The sequence below is a fragment of the Cucumis sativus genome, chromosome 6 (assembly GCF_000004075.3).
Source record: "Cucumis sativus cultivar 9930 chromosome 6, Cucumber_9930_V3, whole genome shotgun sequence".
Classification (NCBI taxonomy): Eukaryota; Viridiplantae; Streptophyta; class Magnoliopsida; order Cucurbitales; family Cucurbitaceae; genus Cucumis; species Cucumis sativus.
Genome location: NC_026660.2, coordinates 9,437,944 through 9,462,476, shown reverse-complemented (window position 1 = coordinate 9,462,476; position 24,533 = coordinate 9,437,944). Strand labels below are relative to the sequence as shown.

Genomic DNA, 24,533 nt, shown 5'->3' with positions numbered 1-24,533 from the left:
TCTTAAATATAAAAAATTGTAACCTTGTTTTAACATTGAAGATATTCTTCAGTTTCTCAGTAACCGTTATTTAAAGTATTTTGTTTGTATTTCACTTAGTCTTCCTAGTTTTCTAGGAAGCTAAGTTCTTACATGAGTCGTTTCAAACTTTATGGTATCGTTCCATTTAGGCTCTCTATTTTGTAATTTGAATTTCGACAATGGCTGTAACTTAGAAAGATGGGGGTATATTGATGGAATTTTTCGGACATACACCAAGTGTTAACTTTAAGTATTGAATGAAATATATATGTATATAAATTTTAGATTTTTTTTTGTTGGTCTTCAATTTGTTTTGTTTAAATTTATATATGTTAGATTAAGGTTTAGGTTAGCTTGAGATGATTGTAATTTATGAGCACTGTGAACTGAAATGATATATTTGATTGAATCCTTACCGTATGTTTTTACGGTTTAAACCCACATATAGTGATGAGTTTCTTAGTATTATTATGTTTTCGTGGGTGCAGTAACATAGAATGGAAGCATATAGATTTCTTCCCTTTCTACAATTTTGATTTTATGTGAGGAGATTAACGAAACTCCTGGAGTGACATTTATTCTGAATATTCTTGTTTTTGATATGACAAACATGGCTATGATATTCATAAAAAAGAAATCATGCTGTTTTGAACTCATGTAAAGGGAGGGTCAGTCACCAACTCTTAAGAGTTGTTGAACTCCAAAGGCTCCACAAATCCCCACTTATAAGTTATGCAAATTGGTTTGAGATGTGAAATGACTATACAATGCACAAACTAAGCTGCTTGTGCTAAAACCAAGAAAATGATAATTTCCATCTAACATAAAGCACACTATTAAACCATCACATCTCATTTATAATAAAAAGATCTCACACTCCTTTCATATAACATCATCAATATATATATAAAAATATAAACTATAAAACCAATAACGACTCCCTCCCCCTCAAAACGAACTCTAAACATTTCATACATAAAATAACAATAACAACATATATATGTGTGTGTGTGGAGATTCAAAAGCAAATCCTTACTTCTTTCTTCTATGATTAACGAAATTGCAATTAACTCGAATTTCCCCTTCATTTTTCCTTGTAAGAACTCCCACATTCCCCAATTTCACCATCGAAGCAGAAAATTGGCTATCAAAAAGGAACGGCTGATTCGCCATCAAATCCACAAACGAAGAAGTTCTCTCATCCGAAACCAGAGCTTGATCCGTCACCAGAAGCCCTAATTTCTTCTCAAGATTTGTGAAATAAGCAGTATCGAACATTTTCGGAGTCGTCGCATCAAGAAAAACCAAATCCATACCCTTCTTGCACTGCCTTCGAAGCATATTCAGAAATCGAGGTTTCAGAACCGGGTCCGGTCTTCCTGTCCTATTGAAATTGTAGAGCCTATCTTGGAAGGTATGGCAGGCGGCTCGGCCAATGGTATGGGCGCCGGAGAGGGCGACTAAATCGAGAGTGTCGAGCCCTAGATATTGGAAGTAATTGATCAAAGCAGTGACGTTTTCGTGGCCTTGAGGGACTTTCTCTGCTTCGGCGGCGATGGAGATTTTGCCATCTTTACGGCCGAATGGAACCTCCCAGAAAGGGCCTCCGGCGAGAATGGTGGCGTCTCGTGCGGCGGCAGTGAGAATGTCGGAGCAGGAGACGGTTTTAGGGCATTTTCGCTCGAGTTCGGCCTTGATATCGTCGATCACTGAAAATCCTCTTAGGGTTTTGCTGGCTAAGGCGTCTCTTTCACTTCTTCGATAGTTTAGTAGAATCGATCCATCGCATCCCTATCATCATTATTACATAATTCGTATTCAAATTTTAAGAAATATCTTTGCATGATCAATCTTACATTTTCATATATATCAAATTCTTGAACTACTCATAAACTAAATCACTGTCAACTCATCTAGTAAGAGATCAGTTCATCACACGCAAATAACTATATTAATTATGTAAAAATGTTCTATATACCTAAACCCTAATTGTCGCATTTTGGGTCATTTTAATTTTTTTTTTATGAAACTATAATTTTGAAAAATATATAAGTGAAAAAATTCCAACCTTCTAAGTTTTAAACAATAGAGATTAAACTGTGTAAAAAAAAAATCAATAATCAAGAACTAACCGTTCTACTAATTAAATTTGACTTGTAGGATACATTTCATTGATCCTCTATCATTTAAAGTTAGTTTCAATTTTGTTTTGTTATAATGAGATTTTTAAAAACCTTCAATTAGATATTGATGATGTTGAGATGTTTTAGAGGATCAACTAAATTAGAATTTAATTAGGCTAAATCTTAACTAATTTTCTTGAAACTATAAAGATAAAATTAAATATCATTGGGTCTATTTTAGACAAAAATAATTAGATGTTCTCAGAATATAGAAATTAATTAACATAAATAATGATACATATAAGAAGCTCAGGAGATGGGATGATAATGCTTACCCTAACTGCGCAATCGTGGAAATGCAAGCGAATGAGGGCCGGAGCCAATGTGAAATCCTTGTTGATCCAAGCTAGCACTTTTCGATGAATGATGCCCTCGGCATCTGGGCATGTTCGATGGTAAAAGTTATGCGACAATAGAGAGGCTGCAGACGAAGGTGGTGCACGACTTGCCGAGGCAACGGTAAGTACTGGTTGAATGGCGGGCAACGATACAATGAAATGGAGATGAAGGAGGAAGAAGAGAGCAAAAGAAGAAGCCATAGCCATGAACCTCATAATTACTAAGCCCTCAAGCTAAATGGAAGATTGAATAATTTGGAATGTTGGTTTCATGGGGTTTGATAAAAATGAATTGGAAAATGATTATAAAGAGAAGGATTTTATATTTTGTACGTGAGAAGCACTAATATTTGAAACGTTTGTGCTTACATGCAAACATGTCTTCTTATCTTTGAGTTTTTTTTTTTTTTCTTCTCAAAGTTGACTGCACTATATCTTTACTTTATAATTAGAACATATTTGGTTGTTGATATACTTCCCCACTTGTGCACTACTACTGATGGAATAATTATTTGGGTACATAGTTCCCTTTTTTCTATTATAAAATTATGAAGTCTACCTAGAAAGCAAAGTCGTCAAGAAATTCGTTCGTAGTCAATGTTGTGTGAGTCGATCATCTTTGCTTCAAAATTTATTATATAATACTTGATAATATTCTCTGGCTCACGCTAATTTGCTTAAAACTTACTCTAACTAATTTAGATTGAAGATGATTTAAACACCGTAGTAATTAACGCACTCGTATGTATCCAATGTGTCGAAATAATATACAACATGCATAGTATATTTAGCTATATATTCCTATATGTATGTATGTAAGAAAATTAATGCTATTAGTACAAAAATGAGTTCTGCCCTAATTGAAACCAAAACAATGGTATGTTATCACATACTAAAATCTATAACTAAAAAGCATCTACTTCATGAAGTTGTTTTTGTGGATATAATTATCTTTTTATAGTTATGGATCGTGAATATTGTTTTATGAATAACTTTTCAACATTATTCAACTTAATTATAATTAAAATTTGATGTTATTTAGGGGCAATTATAAACCTAGCAAACTCAAAGTATTAACATATAGACAACACAGTACCCATTTTTGAAATCCAACTCCAAAATTTAAGAATCAATTTTAATTTTTTAAAGACAATAAACACGAAAAAAGATTATGAAAAGAATCCGTTTAAATGAAAACATTATCAAACAAAAATCTTAAATACAAAAGGACAACATCCACCAAAATTTAGACCATCACAGGGTATAGAAGAAGATTTTTTTTTAAAAAAAAAGGAAAATAAGTATAAACTTTTTTTTATTATATTTTCCGTCGTGAGAGATAAAATAAATAATTAAAGAGTAAACAGAAGAATAGCATAGTGTTGATGAAAGACAACCAAACATTCTTCTCTTCCTCATCTTCCCATTTTCTTTTTCTTTTTTTTTTCTTCTTGTTTTAAAGTGATTATATATTGTATATATTAATAATGTAAATAATTATTGCATATGAAATCTAATTTATATTCAATTATCCCTTTGTTTTCTTCTATTTTTCTTCTTCTGCCATGCCAGTTCTTGCTCCACCCTCTAAATTATATTCATCCGTACCACCTTTTTCCCCCTTTTCTCTAATTATTTCATTTCAATTTCAATATTATTTTATTTTTATTTCTTTACTTACATACATTTAAATTGGTGTGTATATATGTGTATATATATATATAGATATATTTTAAAACCGAATTGATAGAAAGATATTGATATTTGAATGATCGAAGTCTGTTTAGGTTAATATTTATGATTTGCTTTCTAAACTAAATGTCGTTTTAAATTAGTTATACATACTATTCATTACATACTTTTTTATAAAAAAGGAAGTATTTTTTTTCACTTCTCACGTTAGATATTGGATAGCGTCTCATTAAATACTAAGTCATGATTTTTTTTACAATTTTAAAAATTTTTATTCTATTTTTCATTTATCACTAATTTCATATTGATACGTTCATTTTAGTTGTTATACTTGTTCAAATTTAAGAACTCTTTATAAATATTGATTTACAATTTTATAAGAATACAATGAAAAATGCTACTAATCAATGAGAAAATACCAAAATATAAGTTGGAAATAACCAAATTTACTTACTTACATCATACTTAAACAATTTTTTACGTTCACAACAGGAAATAATTTTTATTTTATTTTATCATCTATGCTCAAAATTAGATATATATATTAGCATTATGATGCTATTAAAAAAATAAGAAAAAAAATGATTCTGTTTCTAAGTTTTACGTCTTTAATTTTAATTTAACTTAATTTTTATTTTCAAAATGTTACCATATTAGCTTAAGATTTTAGTTATGTGGTATTGTCAATAATATATTTAAAAGAATTACAAGAGGAAAAAAAAAAAGAAAAGAAGAAGAATGAAATGCATAGGAAATTACCAAAAAGAACGGTGAATTAAAAAATAATAAACGTATGATAATGCAAAATGATAGGATTTCAATAATGAATTAATAAAACACGTAAGGAAATAATTGGATGTAGGTTTTAGGTTGAAAGGGATTACACATTTCTCTTACACGCTTTTAATTTGTTATAAAAATGAATTATAAATTTCAATTTCAATTTCAATTTGATGGACTTAAAAAAGAAAAAGAAAAACTAATTAAAACTAATTAAAAGAATGAAAAGAATTAATTAAAAAATAATGAAAGATGTTGGTGATAGTCACATGGACTGTCTCACAATATGCAATAAAAAGGTGACACATTTACATTTTTTAGTATTAGAGAAAGACAAATTTATTTTTATAAAGTTAAAAAGAAAAATTAGTCCAAATAAATAGGGGAATATTATTGCCAAAAGTATCATGTAATGTTATTGCAACTTCCTCTCATCTTCCTCCACGTGGACTCTCATGTGACGCCAATTAATGCCAATCATACGACGCGTTTTACCCCTTATATTATCACTAACATTAACATATATATATATAATTTGAACAATTCTATTTACTCTCTTTTTTTTCCTTTTTCTTTTGGGACCAAAATTTAATCAATTATTGGACTAAACGTGTGGTTGTTTACACGTGCGTACAATTTTACTTAATAGAAAACAATTTATATATTTTCTTTTCAACTATTTAGCAAAATAATTAATTCTTATTCATATTATTTTTCAACTTTCCATTTCAAACATTACATTATGGGATAATTACTTTTAACCTAGGCTCGTTTCGTAAATTTCTATTTTTAATTCTTTTTCACATAACGAAGAATTGTTTTTAAAAATAACAAAACGAAAATAAATATTTACCAATATGGTAAAATAATAGAAAACGATATACTACGATAGATAATTATATATCATTTGTCAAATATGCCATTGATGAGTTCTCGATGCATTAGATTCAACCACTAATGGGGGATTAAGACCATTCCATTTTAGCTATAATTAACCTCTTTCAACCTTTTCATAATGATTTTTGGCTTTCAGAAGGATTAATTCTCTCTTATTCTTTGAGTGAATATACAACCACTGACTTTCACCATCACAAAGAATCCATCCAAGCGCTTTTATGTCCTCCTTAGAAAACCATGCCATATCAACATTGAGCTTCTAAAGGTCCACAACTAGAGGAATGCAACAAGAACATGAAGCCAAGCGGAAGAGAGGAGAGACTAGATTGTTTGGATAATACAACTCTAGTTATCCATGCCATATGACCCCATCAACTTCTCCAAGTGCTTCTCCATTGAGATTTAGAAAACATCGATGTCAAAGACTCTTTAAGAGTTCATGACTTTCACGATTACATAAAATAAAAAAAATCACTTTAGCTCTCCTTTACCCTCTTAAAAATCTATGACACATCAAAATTGAGCTTTCGGACACCAACAATAACAAGAGCAGGAAGGCTCGGAGGAGGAGGAATCGTAGAATTTGGATAGCTTTAGTTATGCATGTCATATCATCCCATAAACTCTTATATCCCAAAAATCGTAGAATTTGGATAGCTCTAATTTCAATACAAATTAGAAATTCTCCTAGATCCCAATAGTTCGATGGAGAAAGCTAAGTTTTTTACATAAAACAAATGAGTATTTTACATAGAGCAGACAAGAAATTCAATTAATAATGGATGGTTATGAATTTTGAAAACACGAAAACAAGGAAACAAATAAAAATATGTTTAGAAACCAATTATAATAAAAAAATCCATTAATGTTGTTATAATGAATATAAAGAAGGAAATAAGTAGAGGGTGAGAATAATTGAATAATTGAATAATTGAAGAGAAACGTAATAGTAGTAAGTAATAATAAATTTGAGTAAGTAAATGAAATGCATTACCCTATTTATATCCCTATGTTTCCGTCTCTGAAGATAGTTGAATTTAAAGGAACTAATAATAGTAATTATGAATTATTTATTTGTTGGAGAGTACTTTATTTACCATTTTTAGAATTTGTTGTTTTATTAGAAAATAAAAATAAAAAGCTTAGAGAGAGAGAGAGAGAGAGATTGTGAGTTGCAAGAAAGGTTTCTTTCCTTAACGGTAACAAAATGTGTGACCTTCTAATACTCTCAAGTTGCCCTCAATTGCCTTCTCAACTGGGTCCCATTCACCCATTCAATATAATTATTTTATTTCCCCAAATCTTTCCTTCTCTATTTTTATTTATTTTTTATTTATTTCTTTTCTTTTCACTTCTACACTCCATCTATTCATTTCAACCATTTTTCCTCCATAATTTTCTGTATCCAAATTAAACAATTTCTTCTTTTTTCTTTTTATCATTATTGCATTTTTTGCATATTGAAATTTTGTTTTGATCTTTGTACTTAAAAATGATCGTTTTGGTCTCTTTATTTTAAAATTTTGTTTTTTCTTTTGGAGATAAAATTTATCGTTTTTTAGAACCAGTACGAATACTTTATAGATTAAATTGAAATACAAAAACTACTCAAAGTAATATTTAAATAGGAAAAGAGATAAGGATAAAGGAATCACTTGGTACAAGTCAAAGTTACAAATTGTGTATATATTAATATTTTAAAAGTACCTCTTTGTTTTGTAAAATGCTTTATAGATAAGTAATAGAGTATGGGAAGTATAAAAACAATACCTTCCTTGAGAAGGTATAAATGAAAAGAATAAAGAAAAATTAAAGTGTGAAATATGTAAAAAAGAGGATTAAAACTCATTTTCCTACAAATTACTTTTATCCCTAAATAATATAATTATAATAATAATGATAATTTGTTATTATAATTAACCTAGGATGAAAACTTTAATGTCCTAATTTGTCAACAAAGTTATCACTATTAAGTGATTTTTAGGATAGTGATAGAGTATACCTTCTTAATTAATCAACCTCTATTTTCAAACTCCTTTTAGTGCTTTTAATTAAAAAATTTATAAATATTAAGATTTTAAAAAGTACATTAGGATAAAATTTATATGTATCGCTACGATTTGCAATATTATTAACAATTTTTTTCAATTACCTTGTTATTATCATTATAATGATTTGGGAAGGAATAAAGAAGATTTAGCCTATGATGAAAACTTTAATTAATGTCCTAATTTTTCATTAAAGTTATCACCATGAAAGTGAATTAGGGTGAATTTAGAACCATTTTTTTTTATAAATTATGTGATGTATAATTCTATCTAATAAATTCACATCTCTCTTAGGTAAGGATGGAATATATTGATTCCTATGTTTTGGTTAATTAATTTCTACTTTATTCTTAAGATTTCAAAACGTTACACATTTAGTGTCGTTTTAATCTTCGAGATTTGGAGTTTTTTTTTTTTTTTCTCAATATGATTCATAAGTTTCAAGCTTTACTCTTTTAAACCTCAATTTTAATTTAAATGTTGCTCTTAGACACGCTAACATCAATCCTTATTTCTTAACGTTAAAAAAAAAATGTGACTAGACTGGAAACTTAAGGATTAATTAGAAATGTATTTTGATGTAAGTGGAGGGGAGAAATTTGAGGAAGGAACTTGTTGATAATGAATAAATATAAATAAGAATTGAAGTAAACTTGGTTGGCATATACAGGTATTTGAAGTTAGTTGATAATAAATATGTAAATGAGAAAAAGAGAGAGAGGGACAAGGAGAGGAGGCAAGTTGGGTTTGGGCATAGAAATCAGAAAAAGGGTGGGGGAATTGGAATCCCCCATACAGCTAAAAAGTGAAGCCCTCAATGATTAGTCTTTTTCATCCATACTTACCTTCCTTATCCACCACTCCATGCCATTTCATACCCCTTTTTAGGGTTGTGTTTGGGTTGTATTGAATGTGATTGGAATTTATATATATACATACATGTATAATGTGTATATAATTTCCCCTAAAAAGTTGTAATCCCAAAAACACACCCTAACTCTTCCCAACTGATCATCTCCCATTTTCCATAACAAAAGTGGGGTCTTCCCTATCCATTCAACTCCCCACCTTTCATTCTCTTCATTTCCATATAATTACAAAAAGAAAATTCCCTATATTAATTATTAAACTTTAAATAATCCTTTTTTCTTCTCATGGTGAATTTAATTACTTAATAACAAAGATAAACATTTTTTTTTGTTCTAAATCTTTATAGCTAGGTTTTGACTTTATGAATATTACCATAATCATGGTGATTTTACTAAATGACAAAGATAAAGTTTTTAAAATCTAATAGGTTTTTACTTTATTGATATTACCTATGGTTTTAATATTCGAATAGGTTTTTACTCTTGCATCTATTTAGATTAGAGATTAGATATTCGACTAGGATTTTACACTTAAATCCACTTAAGTTAGAGATATTAAAATATTCTACTAGGAATTTAGGCAAATTAAATATAAGAAACCTTGTGAGAAAAGAAAAAGAAAAACTTTTATAATGTTTAGGTATAAAAATGGTTTAATAGTATTCAATAAAATTTGGAGTGATTTGTTTTACAACTCAAATATATGATTGAGAGAGGTGAAAAAGAGAGAATTAAATGTAAATTGTGGTAAAGTAAGTAATTAATTTGTAATTAGGAAGGTAAAGAGGAAAAAAAAGGGAAAGATTGTGGAGTAATTAAGAATTGAAGAGGGGTGTGTCATTGTCATCCTCGTGGCTTAGTTCCCAAAAAGCAATGCCCCTCACTTGAGGCTGTTTTCTTTATGGTAGACCAAACCCCAAACCAAAACCACCCTTTTTCCTTCTCCCAATACTTGGATTGGATGTATCTTTACTCTTTACTCTCATCTCATATTAATATTCAATTTCAATTTCAATTTCTCCCTATTTGTAAATTCACATTTCTATTGCATTATACACAATTAAGTAAATAATAATAATAATAATAATAACAATAATAGAGTGGAGGGAGGATGCATCCAACTTCTTCTATCTCTCATCCAATTCCTTTATAAAACCCATCTCTCTCCCATTCCACCTCTCTTCACTAATTCCCATTTCCCAATTCTCTCTCTCTCTCTCTCTCTTAATTCACCAAAACTAAAAACCAAAAACTAAAAAAACGATGTGTCGTTCCGAGGAGACCTTGGAAGCCACTTCTGTCGTGGTCGATTCAAAATTCAATTCCCGTCCTGTCCTTCAACCCACTGGTAACCGTGTCCTCGACCGCCGTAATTCCCTCAAAAAACAACACCCTTCTCTCAAACCCCCTTCCGCCGCCGCCGTCTCCCCCACTTCTCCTAAATCCAAATCCCCCCGTCCTCCGGCCACCAAACGAGCCAATGACGGTAATAATCCCATGAACTCCAGCTCCGAGAAGATCCTCATTCCGGCCGCAGTGTCACGGCCCAGAGCTACGTTGGATAGAAAGAAATCGAAAAGCTTTAAACTGGGTGGAAATGGGAATGTGATTTGTGATAATGGTGGGTTTGAGGTGGCGTATGCTTCTTCTTTGATTACTGAATCGCCGGGAAGTATCGCCGCCGTGAGAAGAGAACAGGTGGCGCTGCAACAGGCGCAGAGGAAAATGAGAATTGCTCATTACGGAAGATCTAAATCTGCTCGTTTTGAAAAAATCGTTCCTCTTGATTCTAAAATTAAACCCGCTGTTGAAGATAGAAGATGTAGCTTCATCACTCCCAATTCAGGTAACTAAATCAAAAAAAGAATTACATTCTTTCTTTCTTTCTTTCTTTCTTTCTTTATATATATACATACATACACAATTTTATTTACTCTGTTCATCATATATATTCATAAATTTAACTTAAATTCTCTCTGTTTTTAGATCCCATTTATGTTGCTTACCATGATGAGGAATGGGGTGTCCCTGTTCATGATGACAAGTGAGTTTCTCTCTCCATTTTTCCTTTTTTTTTTTTTTTTTTTGAGTTCCAACTCCAAACCCATCAAACCTTCGATTCAACAAAGAGAGTTCTAAACTCTATTGAACTAAACTTAATTCATTAATTTAAACTTTTTAATTTAGTGGTAATTCATTTTTTAAAAAATGTATCTAATCTTCAGGCTCCCCTTTCCATATTGCAGCCAAGTATTTTCCATTTAAATTCTTAGTTCAATTTCAATTTAGTATGAAGTAAACTTAATTTGAGCATGAACGCAAACTCAGCATTTTTTAACCCTGTGATTTATCCCTCAATTAATATTAACTTTGACTAGTTACCTTATTTTTGTAATTTTTAAAATTACAACATCAATATAATTTGAACTCACTTAAATTTTTCGAATACAGGATGCTGTTTGAATTGCTGGTTCTAAGTGTAGCCCAGGTGGGTTCGGATTGGACTTCAATTCTGAAGAAACGTCAAGATTTCAGGTACCCAAAAACACAAACAATTTCCAATTAATTATTTCTCCCTCTCTCTTTTTTAATTAATTTCTGATTTCACTAATTTAATTTATATTGTTCAGGAATGCATTTTCAAGTTTCGATTCAGAAATTGTGGCAAATTTTTCGGACAAACAAATGGTTTCAATCAGCACAGAATATGGCATCGACATCAACAGAGTCCGAGGAGTTGTGGATAACGCAATTCGAATCCTCCAGGTAATTAAACCTAATAGTTAATTAGTAAAATCCAAATCCATTGACTTAATTAATAAATATATTTTAATCACTTCAGATTAAGAAGGAATTTGGGTCATTCGACAAATACATTTGGGGATTTGTGAACAACAAACCATTCTCACCGCAGTACAAATCCGGCCACAAAATTCCGGTGAAGACATCAAAATCAGAAACCATAAGCAAAGACATGGTCCGACGAGGTTTCCGGTCCGTCGGACCCACGGTGGTTCACTCCTTCATGCAAGCCGCCGGTCTAACCAACGACCATCTCACCACTTGCCACAGGCACCTCCATTGCACCTTAATCGCCGCCGGCCGCCGTACTCCGGCTCCGACGACGACAACACCCGAAGTGGAGGATACGGCGGCGGTTTGTGAAACACTCTAGAATTGACTCGAGAATTTTAATTAACAGACAAAAAGAAAAAATGATAACCTTTACGAGGAGTCAATCAACCATGATTTGCTTGCTAATTAACTAGATAACTAAATATATATCTTTGGGTTTTTCTTTTGTGGGGTTTGTGTATATTATAAAAAATAGACTTGTAAGAGAAAAAGAAAAAAAAAAGAGATTGTGGGGTTGTGAATTTGTGTGGTTTTTTTTCTTTCTTTTTTTTTTGTGGGAATTTTAGTGAAAGTGTTTTATATAATTAGAAGAGAAAAAGAAAAAAAGAAGAAGGTTATTTGAAGTGGTAGGGTTAGAATAGGAGACAGAGAGCATGTGCTTGTGCAATTGGGAGGCAATGGCATGTGAGTTTGTGTCAGTTTGCTTTTGTAAATTCCCATGTGATCCATCTAAATTTCAAACATTATTAATCATTATTATCTTATTATTATTCTTTTATTTTCAACACCCTGTTTCCTTTGCTTTGCTTTATTCACAAGGAGCAAGAACCACAAAGCATATCACCCATCCCCAACTTTGCTTCCATCAAACCCTCTCTCAATGTCTCTAAGTTTCAGGGCTCACATTTTTAACCTAATCCACATCATCCAAAGAAAAATCCCTAAATTGCAAATTTATACTAGCTTTAAGCAGTAATTATTGTAATTAACATAATACTTTAGAGATAGTTTAAAGCTATAATGTTCTTAGTTTAGGGAATAATAATAATAATAATAATAATGTTAGGGATTGGGCAAAGGAATGGAGTGTTGTGTTGATTTGATAGATATAAGGGTGATCATGTGGGTAGTGAGCTGTTCCAATTGTTAAAAGGCAAAACCTTTTTTTGAAGCCAAATGAAGATAGGAATCTTAGCATGTGCTCAACCTCTCCCTTTCCCCCTTTTTTTTGGGGTTTATGAGTTGTTAAATTGGCAACCAATAAACCCTAAATTAAAACTTTAACATACATGACATGATATTGATATTGATATTTATCTATGTCTATTAATAAGTATTATTTTACTAAAAATATTTTTGTTTATCAGAATGCATATATAAATAAAATTGACAATTATTTAAAGGCCTAAAAGGGACAGAGAAAGTGTTGGTCCACAATATCAAATCATTAGGATCTTGATCAGTTGGGAGTTTAAGCTTTGCATTCAATGTTTTTTTTTAAAAAGAAATTCAAAGAATGTTTTCTCCTTTTTCTTCTCTCTCTAAACCCCCTTTTCTTAAAAGAAAAAAAGAAAAAAGAGTTAATTTATAATCTAAACTTTTCATAAATATATTAATTTAAATTAAAATTTAAACTTCTTTCCAACTCTAATAATTTGCATTTAAAGTGATATTTATAATTGTATTTGTTAAATTTTTAAATTTTTATAAGCTTCTTGCTAATTAGATTATCTTTTAAAACTATGAATTGTTTAAAACTTTTAATTTAAATCCCACACAAATGTTTATTAAAAAAGAACATATGAAATATATAAATTCATCATCCATTTACAAAAAGAGAAGAAAAAAAAAACCAAAACTTAAACGGATGCATTTTTCAAATTCAAATTTTAAATGGATGACAAATTTTATTTTATCATTTTAATTTATAGAACTTCAATGTTTGTGGGTATAAATTGATTTTTCTTTTAAGATTTTAGGATAGTTTTTAGATGGTATAAAATAAAAGTTACAAAGGTATGAATTTTAACCTAATTATATTCTTTTTGAGAAATTACTTTTCTTTTTGTTGTTTAATTAGTTTTTATTTGGTTTACTCTTTTAGTCCATAAGTTTTATTTGAGTTATTCATTTTATATAAGTGTGGTTCCTATTTCAAAATTTACATCATTAACGTCTCAAATTAGTCATCGATGTTAATTCCTTTTTATTAATTTAAAATAATTATGAGGTGAAAATCTTAAATATAATTAACTTCAATAGAAATAAAATTATTAGAACTTAATGTTTCGCATATGTTAAATTTATTAATAAACAATAATCTTAAAAGCCAATCGAAATTTGAAGCTAAATTGAAATGAAATATAAAATTAATGTATTAATCTTTTTCTAAAGAGAGTGATAAAAAATAATAATTTTGTATGGAAAGATAACAATCACACAACTTTATGAAATCATATTCTTTTTAAGAAAATAATATTTTGTACATGGTTTGGTTAAAAGATTAGATGCTTCTACAATAAACGTTATTCAATTTGTTTTTTGGGTACTCGAATCTCTTTTGAAGAATTGAAAAAGTAACACACTTTGTTCAAAGTAAAATATGTGTTGATGGGTGGAAGTCATCTTCAAGGTATTTTTTAAAATATGAATTAAGTATTTAGTTCGTATTCTAGGATTCATATATTTAATTAATGTTTGCGTTTTATAATATTATATAGAGGAATGAGTTTTAGAATTTGAACATTTTTTATATTATTTTAAATCATCAATTCAATTCAAAAGCTTAAACGATTAGATGGGAAGGTTAATATAATATCTAACACTTTTTCAGTGCTTTAGAATAAAAACATTTTTTTAGTCGAATTATAAAGCAATTTCTTGGTAGTTCAAAAAGTAAGTTTTTCTATTGTTCAAAAGAGTGCATGCTTTGCTTACAAACAAGAACTTGAAAGTCAATGCCAATTCCCTCAATTTGGTTTTGTGTTTAGTTTTTAATCTTTTTTGGCCCACATTTTGAGAAGGATATACATCACTTACTCTTTTGGAATTGAGCTTAGCATAGGCATAGGCATTGGCATTGGCATTGGCGCATGCATTTTGAGCTCACTTACTTTCTTTTTTCATTTATATCTCTTGTAAAGGACGACTACAAATATTGTGGAACCGATAATTTAAAATAATGTTGGTCATTGTGGAAGTTCATGGTGGCTAGAATTGATCACTACTAGTAGTAGTGGCTAAAGGTGGTGGGCGTAAGAGTTGAGAGTTGGGAGATGATGGTAGGAGGTAGCCCTCGTTGGTGGTAGTGATTGGAGGTGGTAGCTAGAGGTTGCAACTATTTAAAATTCTTTCTTTACTTTCTTATACTTAAAATGAATCATTTTTTTCTTTCTATTTCTCTTTCTTTCATTCGGAAATTCATAACTTAAGGCTAACAATATGGAATGATTTAAATGATTGAAATAGCTAAAAAAGGGAAACTTATTTATTTATTTATTTGAGATTTCTTACTTAAACATTCTTCTTTTAAAAAAATTAAAAAGAAAAACAATAATTGGATTGAGAAACTGTACCTGTATTTTAAATATTTTCATACAAAATTTTATGCGAATTGGGATTCAACTAGCTTGTTGTATATTTTGTATTAATGAAATATAGGAAGCAACTGTTTTGTTTATGTCATTCCACTACTTCACATGATCTCTTTGTATTTTTCTTAAAACAAAACCAATATTCAAATGTAATACTTATTAGTTATTATTTTTGTTGACGTTCCCTATTATTTGCATGTTCAAATAATGTATTACTTTGTAAAGCGTTCACGTTTTCTTTTTCTTTTCTCCAAATGCTGGACTGTTCTTCAAGGGTTAAACCACATTTTGGACATTCCAAAACTTTCGTTTGGGCTTGGCCCTTTTTTGAGAAAAAAAAAACATTCACACGCTTGCAATTCTTAATTACTCTTTTTGCAAATATTTGTACTATTGTAAATATTAGTAAAATAGATGATGATTATCTATAGTGTTAGATTGTTGGAAATGGATTGCTAATGGGCCTCAATAAGTCAAGTGTCCCACATTGATCGATTTAGAAGATGTGAGTGGGTTTAAATACCTTCAACCTTGTGTGTTAAGAGTAGGTAGAAATTATAAAGTAAAGTAGAAATTATAAAGTAATTGTGTTTTGCTATCATCACACGTGTTAACCGTGTTGCTGCTGCTACCACTTTTTGTTTGTTGTAACTACAAAGAAAGACGTAATTTTTTATTACCTATGCCAATAAATTTTTGGTTTCCCTTGGTATTTAATTATGTCACGCGTCGCTTTAGTAAGCAGTCTTTCGATTTGCCAAGCGTCGTCGTATGAGATGATCTCCTATCGTTCCTTTTCTTGCAAAGTAGTTTTTGGTTTAGTTTCTCAAAGCAAACTACAAGTAATGGGCTTCCTTTGTATTAACAATGGACGTATTTCACTAACTATGGATGGGCTAGAAGTCTTGTATGGATAAAGCCAATAAATTTTTTAAATCTCAACAACTGTTATTAATTTATTTAACTTCATTAAATTAGTCTAGTTGCAATATGTTAATTTGACATTTAAATCAAATTCAAACTTTAACTTTTCAAGTCGAAAATCAATATTTTGACTGTCTACCATTTTGTCCATCTAAACTAATTTTGACCTCTTGCGCACGAATCCACATTTATTTTTCTGACATACAGATCCCATTTGAATATAAAGTTAAAATGTTGACTTTTCACAACTTTGACTATTTCCAATCAAGGAAACAACCTATCTATTAACCCTAAAGCAGACAAGAGCGAATTCTTTCTTGCACTTTATGTTCCCATTTATCCATCTGGTCTTATCCTTGAAATGGGAGGGTTATTGGATCAGCGCTAATGAGTTGCCCTTACCTATGCAGATCTAAGAACTCTTTACATAGAATGCTCCTACTTCTATGTCTCTACATGAACGATTCAAGATTACATTGTATATACTAACTACAAAGCGGACCGCATTCATAGTATCTCTAGAATAAGGTGTCCAACCTTATTCGTATACTATAGACTATTAAGACTATATACTCGAACTTGATCCACTCTTATGTTTGCACATAAAGTTCAAGTTTACTAAAAAAATAGCCTTTTGGGATCTTAGTTTATTGACTTTAAGATTATGGTATTTAAATTCTCAATAACGACTTTATTGAAAAGAATATAATTACAAATTACAAGTTTTAGGACATAAATTCCAACTATTTTATGCGAAAAATTTATTTACAAACAACAACATTCATGGATGGAAGTTGATGTACTAATGACTATATATCTTGGGCTTGGAGAGAGCATTAAATTCCTCACATATTGCAGTTCACCATTCAAGATACTTGGAGTCTTTAGTGTATGATATAGGATTTGTGAGAGTAGTTGTGATATGAAATGCTTTTGGTTTAAAAATACTTGATTTTGCTCGAGTTTGCATAGCACGAGTGTTACGAGGAGGAGGTGGAACTGGTATGTTGGGTGCGGCGACAACTATTCTAATTTATGTATTGGCTGTAGATGAAACATGAAAAGACTCACTAGTGGCATTAGTATCCATAAAAGATGAGCAAGTAGTGTCAACAACGAGAGGGTTAGGAGGTGAAGATTGTATATTTGAAATAGAGGCAGAATTTGAGGGTGTATGGCGTAGAATGTTTAGTAAGGTGAGTGGTAAACTTGGATTATGAGTGGGTTGAGATTGGAATTGTCAATAAAAATAACATAATATTGATTGTCATTAGAAGAAATTATTGGAGAAGATGCTCATATATCGTTGTGAACAAGTTCAAACGGTGTATGAGAAGTAGATAAAGACATAGAAAAATGTAATTTTATCATTTTTGCTTTTAAACAACTAATGCATTCACAATTAGAAAGAGAAGAAGACATAGATAGACCAATACAAGATAAAATAGAACTAAGAATCTTTGGAGTAGGATGACTAAAACGAAAATGGCATAATGATGAAGCCTTTTGGTTTGCATGAAAATTATAAGTTTGGGAATGCATGGTAGAAGTGGATAGAGTAGAAGTACTAGGAATGAGATAAAGCCCATTGACGCTTTCACCAATATATAGAGTTCAACTAGTGACTTTATCCTGAATGAGGAACCAGTCAGTATCAAAGATAAATATGCAGTTATTGTCAAGACAAAATTTATGAACAAATAAGAGATTTGTTGCAAATTTAGAAGCATGAAGTATTTTGGAAAAATTAAAAGCATAAGAGGAAGTTGAGAGTTTACCACTACTGATATTTTGAATATTTAAAGATTGACCATTTTTCATTGCCACAATTTCCTCACTGTTATAATTGTTGGATAAGTTGAGGTTTGTCAACTCATTTGTCATATGAATGTTACATCCACTGTCAAATATAACAAGAAATTATTAGTATTTTCACCCGAAGATTGAGAATTCATAGAGTTTACCGTCATTATTGCAACTAATTGAAATGATGAATGACGGTCTTGATAAGAGAGCTCATGGGATGATAGCAATCAACAGCTCCATGTCCCTTGTTTGTGGCATATTTGACAAGGTATGCGTCCAACGTGCCCAAAAAATGCTTCAGGCCCAAAACCCATATCTAGGTGCAGCTGTAGATCCAATAAGGCCACACTAATAATGATTGACTGGGTCGAAATTAGACGCTAGGCAAAATGGGCTTGAACCATGACTAGGCCGAAATTAATGTGTTTAGACGTTGCCTCTATATCTGTGTGACGCGTTTCTTGACCTGCCGCCCTATCCACTCGACCCACGTATATTAGGATAATTTGAATGGGAATTAAAATTAGGGTTACCAGGGCATCTTCCTCGTCCATGGGCGTGATTGTGGGATGGATAGAATGCAACAATGGTTGTGGGAATGGTTTCAATAGTAGAATGTTTTGCAATGGTTGATTCTTCTGCATGAGCAAGGAGTGGAGTTCGTTAAGGGAGATAGTGCCACTGGGAGTTCGAATGGAGGTGTGAAAGGTATTAAAGGCAGCATGGAGACCATTCAAAGTATGAACTAAGATTTCCTTATCTTCAAGAGAGACAGATGCGATAACAAGTTTGTCGACCAGTGCTTTAATTCGAGAGGTATATTGTTTAATTTAATGGTTTCAGGAGTTTTAAACATAACTTAACTCAAGTTTAATCGAAGAATTTTAAGAATAACAATGCATTGGCAAAAGTACAATATTACATAAACAAATTTTCATGGTTGAGCATGCTTTCAAATTAAATACACAGAACAAAAAAATAATACTTACATCGACGACTCTGTATCTACCAAACACCAAATTGGGGTAACACCACTTGGAGACCACCCTATTCCCTGAGTTGATATTATGGTTTGTGGGAACTAAAATTGGAAGGATAATTTTCTTAGAGAGAATCGGCAGAGTAGGCAAAAACATCTTAGGTACTCATGACGTTGGAAACGTGGGTCCCACATTACCTATTAATTTAATAATATTATTAATATAATTAATTAAATTAAATTAAATCATATTTAAATAAATATCTCTCACCTAAGTTTTAATTTAATAAAATAAAACTATTAATTAATTTTTCAATTAACTATTTGTTAATTTAAATATCTTATATTTAATTTAATAATCATATTTAAATATAAATTCTCTCATAATCTATAGTTTTAATATGTATCGTATACATATCAAATTTTAACCTATAGTTTGAATATGAATCTTAAGTCACATTAAATTAATATTTGAACTCATTCAAATATTTTATTTTCATAAGTATGAATCATATCCAAAATTAAATTTATATAATAAAATAAAATTTAAATTTAAACTTTATATTATAGTGTATCACATACATTATATTAATTCTCAAAATAAATTTGAACATTTTAAATTACAACCAATACAAATAAATCTCATTACCCTTTATGAGCTAGAAACAAGACTTAGTAGACCTACACATCAGAAGTTGCAATGGTATGAGATTAATTGACTAAACTCATTAACCACATTAATTAATATTTGTTAACTATGTGTACAATTCACTAAAGGCTCGCAACTAAACTCTTCTACTGTAGATATATTTTTATGTCCACGAATATAGACCAAATAATAGTTAGTATTTCACAAGTGTTCATAACACCAATTATGTCAAATTACCGTTTTACCCGTAGGTTACTTCTAGTCCTTAAATACCAGTGCTCCTCTAATGAACAACATGTTTATGGTCCAAAATCAATAAACAGAAACCCCTCTTGTGCCATAGAGAGGGTAGGGTCATTTTTTCAAGTCCTGAAGACATCATTTAAAGAAACACTTACCTACTTACCCTAAAGTTGGAAAAGAGTTAATTATATCTTGTGTGATTATGTTTTCAGCTCCCCACACAGTTTTGTCCCTAAAATGATAAGCATATTGAGTCGACAATTTGGTCACTCTCACCCGTACAAATCAAAGGATAATCTCTTGTAAATAGAAGTTCATAATATACTTAGGATTAAGACTAAGTTACATAGATCATTCTAATAAAATACAAACCTAACCAGTTAACGGAGTTACATCTAGTGGTTACTATTTCGTGGTCCGGTCTTATACAAACTCATTGCATAGAATACCCTCACTTATATGTCACCTACACGAATGCGTTGGATCATTACATTTGCATCAGTTGCTAGATGAGTAGTATCCATAGTGTTAATAGGATAAGATACTTAGTCGTATCCCTATGTTATAGAACCTTTAAGTTGTATTGATTCGAACATTGATTCTTATATGTTTCTACATATTATTCAAGACTCATCAAATAACTTAGGAGGTTTGTTTATTAGATTTTGGTTATTAAGACAAAACTAATAATATAATCAATAATGGTCAACAAATTACATTTACTATCTACAAGTTTTAAATTACATTTACTATCTACGAGTTTTAAATTATATTTACTATCTACGAGTTTTAAAATTTAAATTCTAACATGAAATTTGTAAAATAATTGGAAGGTTGCTCTCATACCATGAAAAAGTTTTAAAAAAATGTTTTAACTTGTATATTTCCATTACAATTGTTTGGTATAAATATATAACACAAGAAATTCAAATATAAAAAGATTATAATATAATGAAATACACAATTAAGGCAAGATTGAGGAGAGAATCGAGTATTCGTAAGTATTCTATCTAAAACTTTTAGTTAGATTATAAACTTTTAAATCGATCTCTAGATTCAAGAAAATCTCTAATAAATATCAAAATCTCAATTTTAATTTTTATGTAGTATGTTTTAAAGTTACTATATAAATAATATAGATAATAATAATAATAATTATTGGTCTATTAAATTTTAAATTGAATTTTATGTCCAACTAAGTTATAAAGTTATAAATTGAATTTTTTTTTAATGAATAATAGATTGTGAATTTACTAGATATAATCTATCCAACACAAATTCATGAACCAGCAAACCTCAAAATTATTTGAAACCTATACTTTTATAATTTTGGGTCTACAAATGAAACTTAATTAATAACATCCCAACTAAATTAACGATTAAACTTCTTCTCTATACTTTAATATCATATTTTAAATCTGCTGCTCATATTATTTATGCTTGAGAAATTGCATCCCAGAAAACAAAATCCACAAAATATTACACAAGAAAAAAAAGTGTTAATTAAGTTTTGTGTAGTTCAACCCATTGGCTAATATAGATTAGGTGCGAGTAAAGCTATTTAATTTTTTTAAAAAAAGTGTTTAACAAACTCTTTAGATTGACATTATTGAATTACATAAGTGTTGACGATAATAAACGAATGGAAAAAGTACAATATTTGTTCTTAGTTATTTTGGAAAGAATTGATGAATAAATGTATTTAGTGTTTGCAGTTTTTAAATGAGTTTTTTGAAAAATAGATTTATTTTGGACAAGAAAAATATTAAATATAATATGAAAATTTATAAGTGCTGACGTAAAAAAATAAAATATATTTTGAAGTAAATATTATTCAAGATATAAAAATGATGTTCTTCTTCTAACTCTTGACACAAAAAAAGAAAAAGAAAAATCTCCGGTCTCCAAGTTTATTCGAAATGAAAAGGAAAAAAAAAAAGAAAAAAGAGAATGTGTTATATATAGAAAAGGAAAATAAAATAAAAGAGAAAAGTGAGATGGTATGTATTTCAATAATAAGATAGAGGTATTAGTTAATAATAGAAACATATATAAAAGAAAAGGGAAAATAATTATAATTATAATAAAATTTGAAAATGGAAACAATTAGATGAAGTTTGTATTTCTTTTTTTTGTTTATTAGATGCATTCGGAAGGGGCAAAACCGACTCTTCTCTTTTGGAAATCAAATTGCCAAAGGTGATTTTGCTGAAGAATATTTCCAATGATATTGTTCGCCGGAAAAGGCATTGAAACGAACCCAATACAGCTAATGAATTTCCCCACCGACACAATGTAGCTTTTCGTCGGCGGCTCAAACACCGTCCCGTCACCGAAATGGAATCGGAGCTTCGGCGCCATTTCGTGAGTGTACTGGCTGTTATTGAAGCAAAAATCGAAAGGTTCGATTTCAAGTTGCTGAAATTTCTTCAATCTCGGAGTTAGAGCTTCCATTACCATGTCGAAAGCAGGAGCCGCAAGTATAGTGAGACTGGTACCGGAATCGATGATGGTACCGCCGCCGGAATTAATGTCCCAAACACGGGAAGGGATGTTGAGCATGATGCCGTTGGCGGAGATACCGATGAGATCGACGCCGTAGAAGCTGCTGTAAGGGTCGCCGACGTAGAGTTTGGTGTAGGTCATTTTGGCGGGAAGTTTGGCGGAGGAGGTGGAGGCGGAAGTGGAAGGGGTAGGAATGCCGAGGACGAAGTAACTGATGGCTCTTTGATCGGTGAGATGATCGACAAGGCAGTAAGAGAAGCCACCGCCGTTGGCGTTTTCGGCGGCCTTGTAGGTTAAAGAATAGGAGCTAGTGCCTAAGCCCATGACGCCGTCGGCACCACCGAAAACGCTGCCTTGGACGGATTCCGTACATCCAATTATGGAATTATGGAGTTGTTTTTCTTTTCCGTTTGTTAAGCCTACGGTTAGAGTCTCCCATGCGAATATCCCCTTTGCACTTGCTCCTCCAGTGTAGCTGTTTTTCAATACCCAAACAAAACAACATTAATTACTATTATTGTTATTATTATTATGATGATGATGATGATCGTTTTATTTAAGAACTAATTAATTGATTGATTAATTAAAAGATAGATCTTTAATTTATTGGTGTGAAGCAATGTGTACGTACCTACCTGTAATCATAGACACAAGGACTAGTTGGGTTGTGGCATTCCCGAACAGCAAACAAATCCGCAAGATCATTGGTACACATCGTTGAGCTGCAAGAAACCGTCTTAAAAGAAGACGAATGATTCGCCAAGAAAGCATGTCTAAATCTCTGTTTCTTTTCATTTTTGCTTTTATGATTCACGTTACTGCTACAATTCCCAAAACACCTCCGATATCTACATTTCATCCACGTTAAATCACTCCCTGTATCCGCAATCAACATAAACGTTTGCGCCGGCGTTCCCACCTTCAACTCTACGAAATACTCACTACTCCCGAAATCTGCACCCGAAATCATCCTCATTCCTATCGGCGTCGACGTTGCCGGTGGAAGTATTGCACTCTTTGCTACCTCTTCCTCTGTCGCCGCCTCTGCCTCTGCCCTCAATCTCGCATCCTCAACTTGCTTCTGGTTCATCGATTTGGAGATGGAGCGGTGACGATTGTGGTCGTGTTCGTGAATGTCTTTCATTCTTTCGCTTACATCTTGGATTTTCATATCACCGTGAATCTTTTCCGCGACTTGTGGATGGTGACGGTGAAGAAGATCGAATTTGATTATCTCTTGCTCATCTTCGTCGTCATTAATATTATTATTGTTGTTGAAGTTGTTGTCTTCGTCGCCCAATGCAAAGAGGAAAGAGGAGGAGAAGGATAAGAAGAAGAAAAGGAGGAAGAAGAAGAAGAAGAAACAAAAATTTGAAATAGGCGACATTGGCTTCCTGTAACCTAACATACAAAACAGAGAATGTAATGTTAGAGAGATGGAGCAACAAGAACGATGATAATGGCGGACTTAAAAACTAAGAAATTTAACCGAAAATGGTTATATTTAGATTCCCTATTAATCGCTTTTCTTCTTCTTTTTCTTCCTGTTTTTTATAACAAACTACTTCTCTCTTAACCAACTCTTTCTGTTTTTTGTTTTTTTCCTTTCTTTCTTTTTTCTATTTCTCTTTATTTGACTTTTTAAAATACATCCATTTTCTGGGTCAATAATTCATTACAAATATCCCATCCCCCATTATACCCTCAAATTAATTATCACAATTCAATCATCCAATTCCCCCTTAATCTTAATTTAGGGATATTTCTGTAACATAAATATAATCTATGCATTTAATTTATTTATATTTAAAATTGCATCTACGAAGATTGTTATTTTTCTTTTTTTAAAAAAACAATCTATATTTTAATTTTCTAGCACATGCACTGATGTATAACAACATATTTGTTCCTCAATCACCCAATTGACTTTGGTGGTCTTCATTATCATTCATTTATATTAAGCTTCAATAAATAATTGACAAATTCACCGCTTTTATATTATAATTTAAATATTTTCATATCTTGATATGAACATCATTCAACGAATATATTCTCGATCAAGAAATTCATTTAAACCTGAATTTTTTTTTTTTTTTGTCTTGAGATTTAATTTCTTTTAAGACAGATTGTTTTACATGTTCATTAAAGAA

The 24,533-nt window shown here is 30.9% G+C and overlaps 3 protein-coding genes across 3 annotated transcripts; 1 reads left to right on the top strand and 2 right to left on the bottom strand.

The window, feature by feature from the left end:
- Window positions 1–812: 812 nt before the first annotated feature.
- LOC101204209 (peroxidase 7) lies at window positions 813–2,833 on the bottom strand. Its single transcript, XM_004139973.3, has 2 exons — window positions 2,480–2,833; window positions 813–1,812 (listed from the first exon to the last, which is right to left on the bottom strand). Exons 1-2 carry the CDS (start codon window positions 2,756–2,758, stop codon window positions 1,054–1,056), a joined length of 1,038 nt encoding a protein of 345 aa, XP_004140021.2. The 5' UTR covers window positions 2,759–2,833; the 3' UTR covers window positions 813–1,053.
- A 7,170-nt stretch (window positions 2,834–10,003) lies between these two features.
- On the top strand, window positions 10,004–12,469 carry LOC101218536. Its single transcript, XM_004139869.3, has 5 exons — window positions 10,004–10,674; window positions 10,815–10,872; window positions 11,280–11,363; window positions 11,459–11,594; window positions 11,671–12,469. Exons 1-5 carry the CDS (start codon window positions 10,092–10,094, stop codon window positions 12,001–12,003), a joined length of 1,194 nt encoding a protein of 397 aa, XP_004139917.2. The 5' UTR covers window positions 10,004–10,091; the 3' UTR covers window positions 12,004–12,469.
- Window positions 12,470–21,858: 9,389 nt separating this feature from the next.
- On the bottom strand, window positions 21,859–23,942 carry LOC101204452 (aspartic proteinase NANA, chloroplast). Its single transcript, XM_004139974.3, has 2 exons — window positions 23,019–23,942; window positions 21,859–22,858 (listed from the first exon to the last, which is right to left on the bottom strand). Exons 1-2 carry the CDS (start codon window positions 23,789–23,791, stop codon window positions 22,018–22,020), a joined length of 1,614 nt encoding a protein of 537 aa, XP_004140022.2. The 5' UTR covers window positions 23,792–23,942; the 3' UTR covers window positions 21,859–22,017.
- Window positions 23,943–24,533: the final 591 nt, after the last annotated feature.